We start from the raw sequence: 15773 nt of genomic DNA on the forward strand, positions 1-15773 counted from the left end.
TGAAAAAAAATAGGTAACCTACTTGGTATGCCCCACCTAGGGTGGGGCAAAAGTAATCACCCTATTGGAAAACGCTATAACTTTTGCAAATGGCGCCAAATGTCAATTCGGTTTTGACATTTGTGAAGTAAACAAACGCAGAATACAAATCGACAAGACATGAATCGGTTTACTGGAAAAAAAAAACTAATTTCACAAGCAGTACCAAAATTTATCATTAAAAAAAAATTACAGCAAAAGAACATCGGGTAATTACTTTTGCCCCTCCCTGTATATTGTTGGTTTTTTGCTCATACATAAAAAATATTAAAGCAGCTATTAACTCACTCATGGTTTAGAAAGGTAATAAATTACTTACATAATTGTAAGAAATTTTCTTTAGTTTCTTATTTTTAGATTTCATTTTTTATGTAATGAAGAACATTTTATTTGCTTGGATTTAACAAACTTATATTTCACCGACTAACCTGTCAATGGTTTTTGGCATCCTGAAAAATGACTTCAAATGACTCAAAACACCGCCAAATAAATGATAAATAAATCTAATTTACCGCCATTGAAAGGAATGTCAACATCAATACGCTACACTAGCGCCTTTAGCGGCCAGCGTTGTTGATACTGCCAAAGTTTTACTGGAGTTGGACATGTTATTAATATTTTAGGGTATTTGATCTAACTTAGTTAAATTAACTTTTTTTTTTAATGAGCAACCATTTTCTGAGTTGCAAATATTTTTTTAATGATACTAATATTGACTATCTTGTTTAGGAGAATGAGAATAAGTGTACATTTATATGATTACTGTGAGAACACTTCCATACGTCAGTATTTAGAAATGGTCAAATGAGAATAGCTTTGGAATTTTTTTTATTATTATTTTTTTTAATTATTTTTTTTAAATTAATTTAAATTCATTTCAAATTTTTTCAATCCTTGTTGACTATTGTGGACTCTGCTTCACTTAAAACATCGTATTTATGGTGACCGGACAAATCAGAACAATTTTGAAAAGTAATATAAAGTCATGAAAAGTGGAAACTTTTTTTTTCATTACTTTTCAAGACTTTATATCACTTTTCACATAATTGTAGTAATTATCCTTCAATTAAGAGTATAATTTTACTAATATATTTTCTTCCATTGATAAATCTACTTCTTGAATGTTTGGGATCTCATTTTTGTTTATTTTACTAGAAAATGACATTTAGCTTAAATTTAAAAAATAACCCAAAAATATACCCGAATTGTGAAAATTGAGCTGGATTATATGTACCTATATATATATAATTTTTTTTACATTTCTATAAACAATAATATCTATGGTAAGTGGGTGTTTAGATCAATTCTGTTTATATTTATAATTATATTTTTTATAATATTTACACATAATATATCAGGGGCGCAGTCCATACAGGTTGTAAAGCTGTGCCGTGTTCCAAGAAATTGGAATATAGGATTATATATAAATAATATGATTTTTTTCTTGTTCATAAATTTTATGCAATTCATTTTTATTATTCTTATACACAGTGTCCGGAAACTCTTGAGTATAAGTGTGAAAATGTTGAATATATATTGCATTTGGGCAGAATTTTGTGGTATAACTTTTTTGATTTGAGCTTTCGTTTTCGAGTAAATCGAGTCCAAAACTGGAATTTACTGGAAGCGTAGACCCAACTCCAAAAGTTAAAAAAAAATCTAAAAACTCAGTTCGAAAAAAAAAAAAAGGTTTTGGGTTGTACTACGAGTTTCCGGATACATGTAGCTTTACAACCTTCATGGACATACGCCCGTGGAATATAAACATATTTTCCCAGTTATTTTCCTAATAAATTGTTGCATTTAAATGAATTTGACAGAAATTTTTATTGCTATAATGTTATTAATTCAATTTTAAGACAACGAATCTCATTCCTTTGGTTAACAATTCATATTTAAGTATTGATAATGATGAAAACGATAACTTCTTATTTTTATATTCAATATTTTTTAATAAAAGACATTTTTTTACAAGTATTATTTTTTAAGTAATTTTCTATATTTAAAGTTAAGAACTTCAGTATTACATAATATGCATTCCCTATCAATATGATATTTTATATTTGTTAACAATGTTTTTTACAAAATTCTTAACGAATAATTAATTTTAAATCGGTAACATATTTTTTACTTTGTATTCTCTCTCAGAATTGGAGATGCCATAGTTCTGGCATAACTGGCTCTGGGCAGTTGGGACTTTTGTCTTTACTCATTTTACGACAGTATTTTTACACATTTTTGAAAGAAGTTTTCTTCAATCAGATCTTATTTTTAAAAAACCTTTTTGATATTATTTTTTATATATTTTGATATAATGGTGATTTGTACTGATTGGTGCTTTGTTAGAGAAGTGAGTTGCAATTAATTACTTTGGACATTAAAAAAGTTATTACGTTTAGTATAAAAAGGTTACTATTTCATGTAAATGTGTATTACTTTTAGTGTAAAAGGTTTATTATTGTTAGTAAAGGTTTATTCAATTGGTGACGGGTATTCTAAGATCTGATAATTGTTACTTGAAAATTATATTATTTTTATAGAGGAATAAAAGATCTGTAATGTTTATTAAATAAATCTATTTTATGTGTGTTTTAAAACTCAATAAATGTGTATAAAATATTTGTTGTTATTATTTACAATTAGCAATTATCAGATTACCCGAAAGTTATACTTCCTTGGTTTACTGTTTACTGTGCTTGTGGTGTACATCTTCCCATGTTAATTACAACACCAGAAAGCAAAATCATAAGTTTGGATAAATTAACATTATGGAAAATGGTCTATATCTTGGGTTGGTGCATTGGTTCGTAATTTAACTACTTGAGCGATAGAAATTTCAGGGCGTTCTGTTTTGGATTCATTCCACTTCACGTTCAACACACTTCATGCGGGCGAAAACAAGGGTCCCATTTGAGAAAAATGGATTTTGTTTTTAAACAAATTATATTATATCTTTGAAAATAAGACACGATTAGAATGATTTTTTTTTTACATAGTACTCACCACACCCCAATTATAACATTATTGTCTGAAATTAATGCCTACTTTTGTAATATGACTCCATAAACTGAAGTCAAAGTCGGTGTTGGGCTATTCAGTAATGTTTTATGTGTAAAAATGTACGAATATTATTTACAAAAAAATTGTTTTCATTTTCTCACAAATAATTTTTTTTTTAAACTTCTGCATTTCGAGTGAAATAAGTATGAGGATGTTTTACACGTTCCACGGGTTGAATATAGTTTCCGTTTGATAAAATATTCTTCCACACAAAAGACAAGAATTAGAAGATGTTGAAAACGCAGTTCATATACACGGTGTCCGGAAACTCGTAGTACAAGCGGGAAACCGGAGAATCTACACCACATGGGGAACCCAAAAAAACATAAAGTTTTTTGATTTGAGCATTTTCAAAAAAAAAAAAAAACCAAAAAAAATATTTTTCGGCTATTTTAGGGTTAAAGTTTTTTCTGGTGTTTAGGGTTGAATAACAGATGTTTTAACCCTGCAGGGCAGAAATATTTCATGATTACACCGGGTTAAATGAAGGGTGATTTCCAAATAATGCTTCAAATCCGAGTTTCTTCATTTGTTTTACTTTCAAATAGTTTTAATTAGTTGGGTACTTTGATCTTCAGTAATAATTTATAAGAATTTGATTAAAAAAAAAAAAAAAAAAATCAACTTCAAACTCGATTTACTCGATAACGAAAGCTCAAATAAAAAAAAAATATACTACAAAATCGACTCCAAATGTGATGTAGATTCACCAGTTTCCCGCTTGTACTACGAGTTTCCGGACACCCTGTATATAGTTGGACCCTTAAAAGAGATTGATATAAAACTATCAGACGGCAATGTCTTTGCAGCCATTCAAGTAGGACTGGCGTAAAAGATAGAGTAACCCTTCCCGCCGGAAATGTGTTAAAATGGAAATAATTAAACGGCTTACTGTGGTTTAAAGCCAATTAATCCAACTCTATTCCACCGTTTAACCCCTAGTAAATTCTGTATGTTAGTTAACAAAATTGCCTTAACTTGTGCTTATTTGGGGAAATATTGAATATTACTATTTCATGGTCTACTGAAAATGTTTATAGTCACACAGACATTAAAAAAATGTGATTTTTAACATGTAAACAGTAGACCAATTTTTAGAAAACAATTTAAAATTACTACACACAGACTATACAATACATCATCATCTAGAATCTTCCGTTCAGAAAAATTAACAATTAGTAAGTTTAGTGAAACTAGCAACTAAAAATTTAGCTATTTACAGGAAGAAAATTTGAATTACATCTTGAATTGACTGAATCTGTTTTTGTTAACCACTGATTAAAACAATAAATTCTTTACATTAAGACAATAAGCGGCATTAAAATTTTTAAAAATCTTTTCATCTTAGCATTGTTGCCTTGGAAACCAAAAACGTTAGGAACTTATGCATCGACCCATTAATATGATGCCCTGGTACCTTACAAGCAATCTCTATGAATTATGTAACAATAAAGGTAATGACACACTAGTACCACATATGCAATGCATTAAGACATCTGGACAACTTACAATCCCTACATTTTCTATGAAAATAGATGCTTTTAAATATGTATATTTATTTCATGCAAAAAAAATTGTACAGTACATTTACTTAATTTTTTAAATTTGAATACTGTGCAAGAGTCCCAACTATCCCCAACTGGGGTATGTTGTGAGGTTGAAGGTAGTGGGGAGAGAAAAGAGATGGGGAAAAGGAAGGTGAGGGAGTATCTTACTATTCAGATGTGGTCACCAAACACGACTGAAGCCATTTCAAGCAACGTTTCAATTCTGAATGGTGGTCTTACACCAGGGCAATACTGAGAGTATCTTACACTCTGGAACATGCCGCAAGAATTCTATATATTATTTTTAATTAGTAATTTGTGAAATAACACAAATTGATCAAATAAAATTTACTTATTTGATTGCGCATGCCGAGATTCGAACCCGAGCCCTTCGGCTTGCCAGTCGAGAGCCTTACCTCTCATCATTTATTAGTATTATTTCACCCGCCATGGTGGCTGGATGTCCCCTTGTTATGGCAGGTGAAATGTACAATTTGAAAATTTTCACACTATGTATATATATAACAATTATTATATGTACATTTAATAATAATTTATTAAATAATAGTAATCTGAAAGTATATAGTAATCTGAAAGTATGGTGCCTGTTGTATGCTGATGATGCGGTGCTGATTGCTAATAGTATGAATGATCTGCAGTCTCTCGTGTCTAGGATGAACGAAGTATGCGTGAAGAATGAGTTAATGATGAATGTAAGTAAGTCTAAAGTAATGGTGTTTGAAAGAGAAAGTACGAAAACAGTGTGCAATATAGTTGTGAATGAGGAATACTTGGAGCAGGTGGATGAATTTGTGTATTTAGGAAGCATGTTTACGAGAGATGGGAAGGCTGACAGAGATATTGAAAGAAGAGTAAATGCAGGTAACTCCATTAATAGAGGACTGAACGCTGTTGGCGCTAACAAAAAATTGTCCAAAGAAGCGAAGTTAGCAGTCCACAATGGAGTGCTGGTACCTACCCTGATGTATGGAAGTGAGGCATGGAACTGGCAAAGAAAGGATGAAAGTAGATTGAATGCTGTTGAAATGAGATCCCTGAGGCGTATGTGTGGTAAAACCATGTATGATCGTGTGAGGAATGTGGATATCCGCAAAGAGTGCAAGGCTGATGTAAGCGTAATGAGTAAGATCAAGAAAGGGACGCTTAGATGGTTTGGGCATGTAGAGCGAATGAGCGAAGAAAGGAGTGTAAGGAGAATGTACGATGCAAATGTGAATGGTAGCAGAAGTCGGGGACGCCCGAGGAAGACATGGCACGACCAAGTGAATCAGATACTTGAGTCGGGCCATGTCAAGAGTCAGAACAATAGAAGAGTATGTATGAGACGATGTATGAATGTGAATGAGGCAAGGAGTGTGTGCCAAGACCGAGTTGTTTGGCGGTCCGTCCTCTCTGCCTACCCCTGCGGGGAAACGGCGTGATGGTTAGTTAGTTAGTTAATAATAATTTAATTGTATAATTTACAATTGTACAGTTATTATATATACATATTATGTATGAATTGAAATTTTTCGTAACATGTATATGTAACAATTGTTATATTTACATATTATGTACAAATTGAAATTTTTCATAAAATGTATACATAACAATTATTATATTTACATATTATGCACAAATTGAAATTTTTCATAAAATGTATATATAACAATTTATTATTAAATTATACAATTCAGATTTAGTTTAATTAAGAAAATTGGATAAGGAATGTGAGAAATGTATGAAAGGAGATTAGATGGTTAGTTAGTTAGTGGTTAATTTTATTTATAAAGCATTTTTTTTTTTCAAAGAAAATGTATTGTTTGTAAGTTGTCCAGATGTCTACTTGCATTGCATACGTGGGACCAGTGTGTTCTTACCTTATGCTACATATACATACGCGAGCCAAACTGCCGAACTAAACCTCAACTTATGGGAAAGGAACGAAGCAACCGCAAATGCCACGAAACGACGCTTGCAGCTGCTTCGTTCCTTTCCCGTAATTTGTTCGCATTTCGGTTTGCGAATGTATACGTACCATTAAATGCTTTCCGAATATAAGATGTTATATTTTCCAACTTGAATTATTAAAACATTATTTTTCTTCTTGCTCAGCTCCTATGAGAGCTTTTGCAGCATCTCTCATCTAATATTTTTATATAGAGGAAAGAGAGTGTTACAATTGAACCTTTATTTTCAAGATGGGTTCCGTTCCAAATAGTACTTAATTTCCCATCAATATATTGTGTAAACGCAACAAAATTAGCTTTATTACAAAATGCATGGCTTTTTCAGGGAAAAACGGTGCTTAAAGTGCTGGTGAGTTTTCAAATATATTTATTTAACTAATTTCTTTATTTCTTAGTCTAAACAAGGAATCTTCCCTGGTTTATACTGTAACAGTAACATTAACCCACTGGTGAATTAATCTAATAATCTACACACATTTTTTCGAAATTTGTTTAGATACATTGTTTAGTATTGAAACAGTTTTGGATAATATCTACCATTTTTCCCATCATATACATACTATCCATTTCCTTCCTTAAAGACAGCCTTACCCACACTTGAAAAGAAGAAGATGATTTGTTGCATTGTAAATTGTCGCAAGTACAACATTCAAAATTCGTGTCGTGTATCAAGAAGGTGCAATCGTAGTGTCCTCGTCGTATTATTCACATGCTTTGTGCTTGGTTTGCAAATATCAAAATCATATTAAAAATTATCTCGTTTCGGAGGAAATTTCACCCCGTGTACAGTGCAAGTTCGTGGAGAGCCCTATTGCCGGGATTGTTGGGAATTCAAGGTAGGCTGTTCCTTCATTCCATTTTTCCCGTGATTTATTCAAAACCAATTGAATGAGCTCTTTACTGTCGTATTTTTTGTGGATTTGATTTACAGTTCATTTACGTGTAATAGAACACGTTACATTGTTTGGTCCTCTCCCCGGATATTGATTTTGTTGGATTATTTAATCTTATCGTAGAGTTATGATCCTTATTAGATTTTTTGAACAGCGGTTTAATTAGCCATTCAATTGTTTTTTAATATCCCAACCTTGTCATCCATTCTCCTTTCTAAAAACTGTTTCAATACTAAACATACATTAATATTGCAAGTTAAATCTTCTTGAAATACCATAAAACCTTTAATGTTATGACATAATGTGATAGCATGGAACATACTATGTAATAATAAAAACATTAATCTGCTCGAGCGATTGGTGTGTATGTACATATCTATATTTACCGTATCATTTAATTAATATCATTTCTCAAAATATTGATACCGAAACATATGAAACTGCTTACTGCAGTTTAAAGCCAATGAATCCACCTACATTTCTCCGTCTATCCCATATTTTTAGGTTACATAAATTTGGCACATTATAACATGTGATACGCCAGAAATCAATCGAGTGGTTATCTTCAATCTCAAATTCGATGAACAATTCTAAACAAAAAGCAAGCCACTTTAATTATTTTATTTCCATTTTATTGCTACAGATCTTTGATGACTTCTGGTCATTTGACTTGAGTCTTAAGGCTGTTGGATCAATTCCTGCTGCAGCCCAAAAATATGCATTGTTAACCAAAAATAACTAGATTCGTCGATATTATTACTATGTATTGCTGATAAAGTAGAACTAATGGTTTAACATGAAATCTTAGTGATACAAATTAATGTTATAATAACAATTTGTGACTTGACGTTTCAACATTAACACTTATGCGCAGAATTCACTCACGGTTCTGCTCAGCGGATCTGTCCGCCCGTGTATTCCTGCAACGGACAGACGGCTCGATCTGCCGGTTCACTGTCTGAAATGCATGTGTGAATATACCCAACGGATCATGACAGTTGGTTGTCCTGGAGAGTGGTTGTGTATAAAAGAAAAAATCCCTAAATTTCAGAAGAGTTTGTAAGTTTAAGTACTTACATACTGAATCCCCCCCTAAATATTTATTTAAATCCTAGGGGGTTTTAGAAAATTGTTTTAGCTTTAGTTTTGGGTTCTAGAAAATTTTCAGAAATATCTTTACTTGAGAATTTTGACTACATCACTAAAATTTGTGCTTTTTCCATAAAAGAGTTTTTCCCTAAATGCTGGGAAATTTCCCTAGACATGCCATTACTTTACGAGATGCTTGCCGCTCGAATGTGTGTGATATCCGTGTGTGAATTCTGCGCTTTAAACCTAATTTATTAACTTATGCATTATAAACATAATTTATTAACATGTAAAAAAAGAGTTTACATAGACTACCTATTGCATTTATGTAATAACATAAAGACCTACTAAATTGAAAAAATCTCAGAGAAATGAGTTCAATTCCTCAGTTGGCAAAGTCCTCCATCACGATATAAGCATCATTTTCCGCTTACCGTGATGGTAGTAGGAGATTTTCAAATGTTGTCAGGTTATTCGTAACCCGGGAATGTTTGTCTTTCTTACAGGAAGTTCTGTTACATACTTTATCAGTCACTGAAAATAAGAAACCTTTAACAATAGAATACGCATTGTCATTGTTGAGCCTTGTAACATTAATTCTATTTTCTCTAATATTTTGCTTGGCGTATGGTAAGTACACAATTCGTGGGAAAAAATTAAAACTTCATTGATTGTCACATAGCTCATGGGTAGATGGCGCCACTAGGTCCATTTTACAAATTAAGACAGTGTTATAAAACATGGAGGCCTGTTAGACAGTTTTTATAGATGCCCTGACAGTTACTGGAGCCCTGTCAGATGTTGGGTCCATCACCTTAGTTATTAAGAGTTGAATTATTTGGATATTGCAGTGTTTAGGTCAAAAATTGAATATTTAAAACAATCTTTTATCGTTAAAAAACAACAGTGCAAAAAAAATCAAAATAGAGTTCACCCCTGATAGCTATTCAAAACATTCTTCGATTCTATTGCAGATTACAGCAAATCAATATTTAGAGCAAGCTGAAGGTACAAACAGTCATCATTAGGGCAGATGATGATGATTGTCTCTTTCAGTGGAAACTGCAAGACTGTCCAAAACATTGGCACAAGAAGGAAGTTCGTCTTAATCCCAAAAGCCAACAATTAAAATTCGAGAAGGTTCTTTCAGTATTAAATCATCTCTTTTTCTTCGTGGGGGAACAGTACAAGATTTTTTAGTTATGTTTCATAAAAATGAAAGGGTGCCCGTATTCTTGCAGACTGTAATAGTCCCGGCTTCCAAACAGAACCGTTCCCCGTCGCTGAGCAGCCGCTGGCCGAGCGGGCCGTCGCAGCCGGCCGTCAACATCCCGCACACGTTCGTGCTGCACTCGTACACGCGGCCCACCGTCTGCCGCCACTGCCGCAAGCTGCTGCGGGGCCTCTTCAAGCAGGGCCTGCAGTGCAAGGACTGCCACCACAATGTGCACAAGAAGTGCGTTGAGAAAATACCCAAGGACTGCAGCGGGGAGATCATCCGGGACACGGGCAGTAAGTACATCTATTATTAAGTAATTAAAAGTTGGGTGGATCATTTTAAAACTTTTTTATATTTGGTTTCAAAATTTTAATATTTTAAAAATGAAATGTTTTTTTTCTAATAACAAAATTTAAAAGCTTATTTTATCTCCCTTCAAAAACAGTTTTTGGTTTTCGTATATGTTCAGAAACGTGGCATTTATTTGGATTTTATTGAGTAGCAGATGTGCACATAAATTCTCCGACTTTCTGACATCATCTTTAAAAAAAAAATAACACTCAATATGTCAGAGGCCTGAAAGGTTAATAATAATAAAAAATAAAGACAAAAAACTATGTAAGCAAAAAGGCAACACATACTGCTAGGAACAAAATGTCAGTTGAATAAGGTTCAAAGGATCATTAGAACCTTATCAAAAAGTCAACACACTTCTAAGAACAAAATGTCAGTTGAACAAGGTTCAAAGGATCATTAAAACCTTGTCAAAATAAATTTAAACTAATGTTAGAACTCTGGCACATTACTAACTTAAGTTAAGTTAAGTTCATCCGCTCATGGGACAACTGAAAAAATAACAGTTGGCAACTCAAGTTGCTATCCTGTGTATTTCAATGGCGGTACACACGGCGCAACTTAACAATAACTAGTTTTCAACGGCGACGCATCCAGTCACTCGCAACTCCGCCTGCTCGTTTTCAGTTGCCGGTTGCCCATAGATATGTCAGTTTTCAAGAAATTTGCGATTTGTCTATGCCTCAAGAGCTGTCAGATTACGATACAATTAAACAACGAACATTAAATTTGTTCAATTTGAAAAATTCCCGTGTATTTACGACTATATGCTTCCTGATTATGCAAGAAAAAATCAAAAAAATAGTGGCAGCTTCATCATCACTTGATTCTGCAGACATTTTTTTACGCAATATGATAGTGACAATTCTACGGTTAAACAGGCTTAGATAATTTATGAAATCGTAAACTTGGGTTGCGCCGTGAGAGTTGCTCGATTGCCAACCAGTTTGCAACTGGCACTCGGCAGTTGTCAACCAGTTTGGATTTATTGTCAATGGACTTATGCTCAACAGAATGACTTAAGGCGATGCAATACGTCGTGTAATATTTTTAATCGAGCTGTTATCAATAACACCCCTTACGTAGATAGCGATAAGGTTTAAATTCCCGCTTAATACCATCCGCCTGTTTTGATTTATGCAAGAAAAAAGCATGGCCAAAAAGTGCCTTTTATTTTATTTTGTGGATGTTGAGGCACAAATATTTAAATGTTTTTCGATCATTTTATAAATAACTTAATTTTCCACATTATACAATAAAAGCATATCCGAAAATGGATTCGTAAGTAGGAGATTTTGAACTTTAAAGCAGTTTTCATAGGCCTATACATAATTTTTTTCTGAGCTTATAAACAGACTTATCTAAAAAATACTCGATTATTTCAAAGGCCAGGATGTATTCTACTCGCAGTATTTAATTAAAGCATCTGAAACATTTCTAGGCGACCAAATTTTCAAACCAAAAACACATGATTTTGCATTACTACATAGTGCATCGCCTTGAAAATTATTTTGGATGTAGATATGAGCAAAAGAAATGGTTTTCCACTCAAAGTTCATTTTGGTCCAAATGTCAGTTAAAACCTTGTCAAACCATATTAACGATATTATACATATAGTTAGGTTCACTGCTTTATAACCTATAACAGGTTCACTGCTAACTAAAGTTATATTGACGCAAAACACCAATTGGCAGGTGCGGAGTTTCTGGAAACATTCAAACTCAGAAATTTTGCATCAATATAACTTGCTCAGTGGTTATCCGCCGGCCTTGTGCTAGAATGAAACAAACAAAATAAAATTTAAAAAATATTTTGCACTTATTTCATAATCAAAGCATAGAGCCAAAATGTTAATAAAAATCTGAATTTTTCAAGCCTTCACTGTCCATGGCAGTAAGCCTGTTAAATTCAAAGCAAATTTGAGTTCATTGAACATGAATAATTTCACGCTGGAATAATGCACTTTACAGACAGTCAAAATCAGTATGTTTGATCATTGTAATTTTACCTTCACCGCTGAATTTAAGCACCAAAAATTAGGCGGCAATTTATGTGAATAGTTCTTAAAAAAAATAATGTCTACTTCACAACACACTGTCTTTATTTAGACTAAAAACTCTTATAATTAATTAAAGAGTGTGTAGGATGGCCTGGAAGCTAACCTTCTCTCTATTATGCTCTCAAAATATTTCTGATTCTCAAAACCTTGCGGCTCCCCGTTTGGTACCCACCATAGAGGGTGACCCTGTGTTTTAAATTTTATTTTTCCTGTCAGGAAAACAATGTGAAACCATCCTGTTATTTTACTAATAATAGTATTACCAATAGGAATTATATAGAATACTCTTAGGTTCATAATAAATGATTTATTAAATATGCGATACAATGGATGTAGATGTTACTGAGACTAGCGTCTATACTAGCTGAGATCTGGGAAGAGAGAGAGAAAGCTTGAGCAAGTGCAACTACTTATATACAGTAAACTCTTTCTGTCTCACTCTAACCCTTCTCAATTCATATTAGCATTTTAATAATCCTACACATCTCATACCTGGGATCGTATAAGCTTGCTTTGACACTTACTCTGAAAAATTATATTGTTAGTCTGTTTGTTAGATTTTACTCAAAAAAGGTAGAAAATGTAGTAACTAATCTATTCTATTGCCAATGAAGTTATATCTTACAACGAAAATTCATGTTGTTTATAAATATATCATAAAGTATGTATTAACTAGATGATGCTGAGGACAGAATTGAATTTTGGAAAAATACTTACCAAAGTACCAAAGATATAAGCCGTCAGAAGATTGATATTTGTTTCAGATGGAAAAGCGTGTGATATCACGATACGTTCACACCATTCTAGGTATTGTACGGTGTGCGACGTCACAAGACACAATTGCATACATTTTAACAATGTTTACTTTGAATGTTTGACTTCTTGGATATTTTTTTAGAGACTAATTTTACTGTCATTATTAACCCTCTAAATGTAATACATTTTCATAAAAATAAAAAAAATTAGGAAACAAACTTATTGCTGTCTAATCAAGATTCCAATCAAATCGAATTCTGATCAAAGTGATCAGAAATAAATATATTGTTTTCCACAAACCCTTCCACACACTTTTCCACAAATGATCATCTAGTCAATCAACATTATGCAAGTGCATTATATAAGCAAAATAAATACAAAACAATACAAGAACAACACGTCAACTCACCAGAGATCAAATGGGAAAATAATTCACCGACTCCTGATATTTTCATATCAAAGGGTTCGGCTCGGTAGAACTTCTAACGGGGCCTATAAATCTTACTGATCCCTCAACATAAATATTTAAAAAATCTTTCGTAATCCTACATGTATTTAAAATGACTGATGCATTTTTATATATAATTTTTTTGATAGATCTAATACGTCTAAATTTTTAATGAGAGAGCTAGGTATAATGCCAGTAGCCGAAATAACGAATGGTAATATTTTTATAGTCTGAGAATGCCAAATTCTTTTTATCTCATTTTAATATCATTTATAATTATCAAAATAATGTTCCCATTTAAATAGCCATATAACAATAATAAAGGGTTGTGTTTGTGCGTGTCAGGCGAGTACCAGGACAGCAGCACCGGATCGGAACGAGAGCTGCTCTCGTGCAGCATGTGTGAGGAAGAAGATGACTCGGATGCGGAGGGCGTGCGCGCGGCGGCCACGACGCCCAACGGCCAGGGACCCCCGCTGCCACAGGATCCCGACGCCGACAACTCCTCGTCCGAGGAGAAGTCTTGCAGCAGGCCTAGCAGGTGATTATTGCTTTCATTTTTTAATTTGACTTCAGAAATTTGTCTCAGAGTTTGCCAAACTTAAGAATGCGCTTGGTCCTTTGTGCTCTGCACAGCTTTGCCAAAGTTATTTGGAAGAAATTTATTTATACAAAAATATAAACATAATTGATAACAATTCGCATGTATTATATGTATTAACCTTTCATTTTCATAATTAAGTATGTATATACATTTTTTTAGAAGGTAATACTAACAAATCTAAACGAAACATAAAGCAGAACAAGACACAGAAAATAAAAAAGATAACATTCATAACTAGGAATCGAACCCAAGATCTCTTGTCTTACGAGGACAGCGTTTTAATCACTTGACCATTAACCATTTGAAAGTTAAAGAAATAGGTGTTCCAGTAAAAATTGAATATTCATTTAGACTTTTAGAAAAAAAGGCAATAGGTATCTCATATAAATAAAAATTGGATATGTTTAAAAATTTTGAAATTTGTGATCATCAAAAAAGATAGCTGCCAAAAATATTGGAAAAAATGAATTACAAGATAATATTGTTAATTCTGAATTTGAAATATGATGTTTATTAACTGGGTCCCAATGGTCGAGTGGTTAAGACGCTGTCCCGGTAAGACAAGAGATCCTGGGTTCGATTCCTAGTTGTGACCATTATCTTTTTATTTCCTGTGTCTTGTTCTGTTTCATGTTTTGTTTAGATTTGTTAGTATTATCTTCTTCTTTAATGATATGTTACACTGATGGGTACAACATTCAAAAGTTAAATTAAAAGTTGGAAAAATATCTACATTTTTATTTAAAGCTGCACCCCATAAAAAGCTATGCTTGTGTGTATGGGGGTTATTTTTATAATTATTATTTGATAACTGTCGACTCTTCACTATAAATATGTTATGTTTAAACAGCTTGCATTATGGAAATACAACTAGCATGAAGTAGTAAGTTTATCTTTAAGGATCCCCAAAAAATCCCTAGCCAAATTTTTTGAAGTGTGGAAACTCATTCACTTTTAGCTTGAGATAGTGTCAACAAAATTATCCCCCTACGTTAATGACGCTTTATTTTTTTTGATTTAAAAAAATATATATATTACTAAAATCGACAGACACGAGTGGAACACCCGTTCACAGTTGAATTCGGCTTCCATGTGGAACGAGTTACTGCCATCTGTTTTTCCTCGTTCATATAATCCGGGCCTCTTCAAGACTCGCATTAATAAAGCCCTTCCTACAGCACCTATCTTCACCCACCTGCCCAACCAGGTGGTGATATATGCCCCTGTCTTGTCACTGTACAGACAGGGGTACTCTTGCAAGATGTAACATAAAAAAAAACATTTTTGGAAATTTTATTTTGATATTTTACCGGCCTTTTGGTTCTCTTTTTTTAATCTAATATGTTCTTATACAACAATGAAATAATACATAACATACATTACCATTAGTTTAATAGTGACACAGCTTTCGGACTATTCATATCCCAAGGTGAACAATCCGGCTCGAAGGACCAGACAATATTAGACAGGACCTTGGGATACAGAATAGTCCCAAAGCCGTTTCACCACTAAACAATCCGGCTCGAAGGACTAGACAATATTAGACAGGACCTTGGGATATGGAATAGTCCCAAAGCTGTTTCACTATTAAACAATCCGGCTCGAATGACCAGATAATATTAGACAAGACCTTGGGATTCCGAATAGTCCCAAAGCCGTTTCACTATTAAACAATCCAGCTCGAAGGACCAGACAATATTAGACAAGACCTTGGGATACAGAATAGTCCCAAAG

At 33.1% G+C, this 15773-nt stretch overlaps 1 protein-coding gene across 3 annotated transcripts in view; it reads left to right on the forward strand.

Moving 5' to 3' along the window:
• Positions 1-15773, forward strand: part of PKD (serine/threonine-protein kinase D3) — an 86769-nt gene that overhangs the window by 55382 nt on the left and 15614 nt on the right. For 2 of the 3 annotated variants that reach the window (XM_089641177.1, XM_089641178.1), the window contains exons 6-7: positions 9840-10110; positions 13781-13976. In XM_089641177.1, coding sequence (XP_089497303.1) covers positions 9840-10110; positions 13781-13976 — 467 coding nt within the window. The remainder of the gene's footprint in view (positions 1-9839; positions 10111-13780; positions 13977-15773) is intronic. The other variant, XM_089641179.1, reaches the window with a different exon arrangement.

Source organism: Hesperophylax consimilis, chromosome 16 (genome assembly GCF_061612785.1).
Source record: "Hesperophylax consimilis isolate HC1 chromosome 16, BYU_Hcon_1.0, whole genome shotgun sequence".
Taxonomy (NCBI): domain Eukaryota; kingdom Metazoa; phylum Arthropoda; class Insecta; order Trichoptera; family Limnephilidae; genus Hesperophylax; species Hesperophylax consimilis.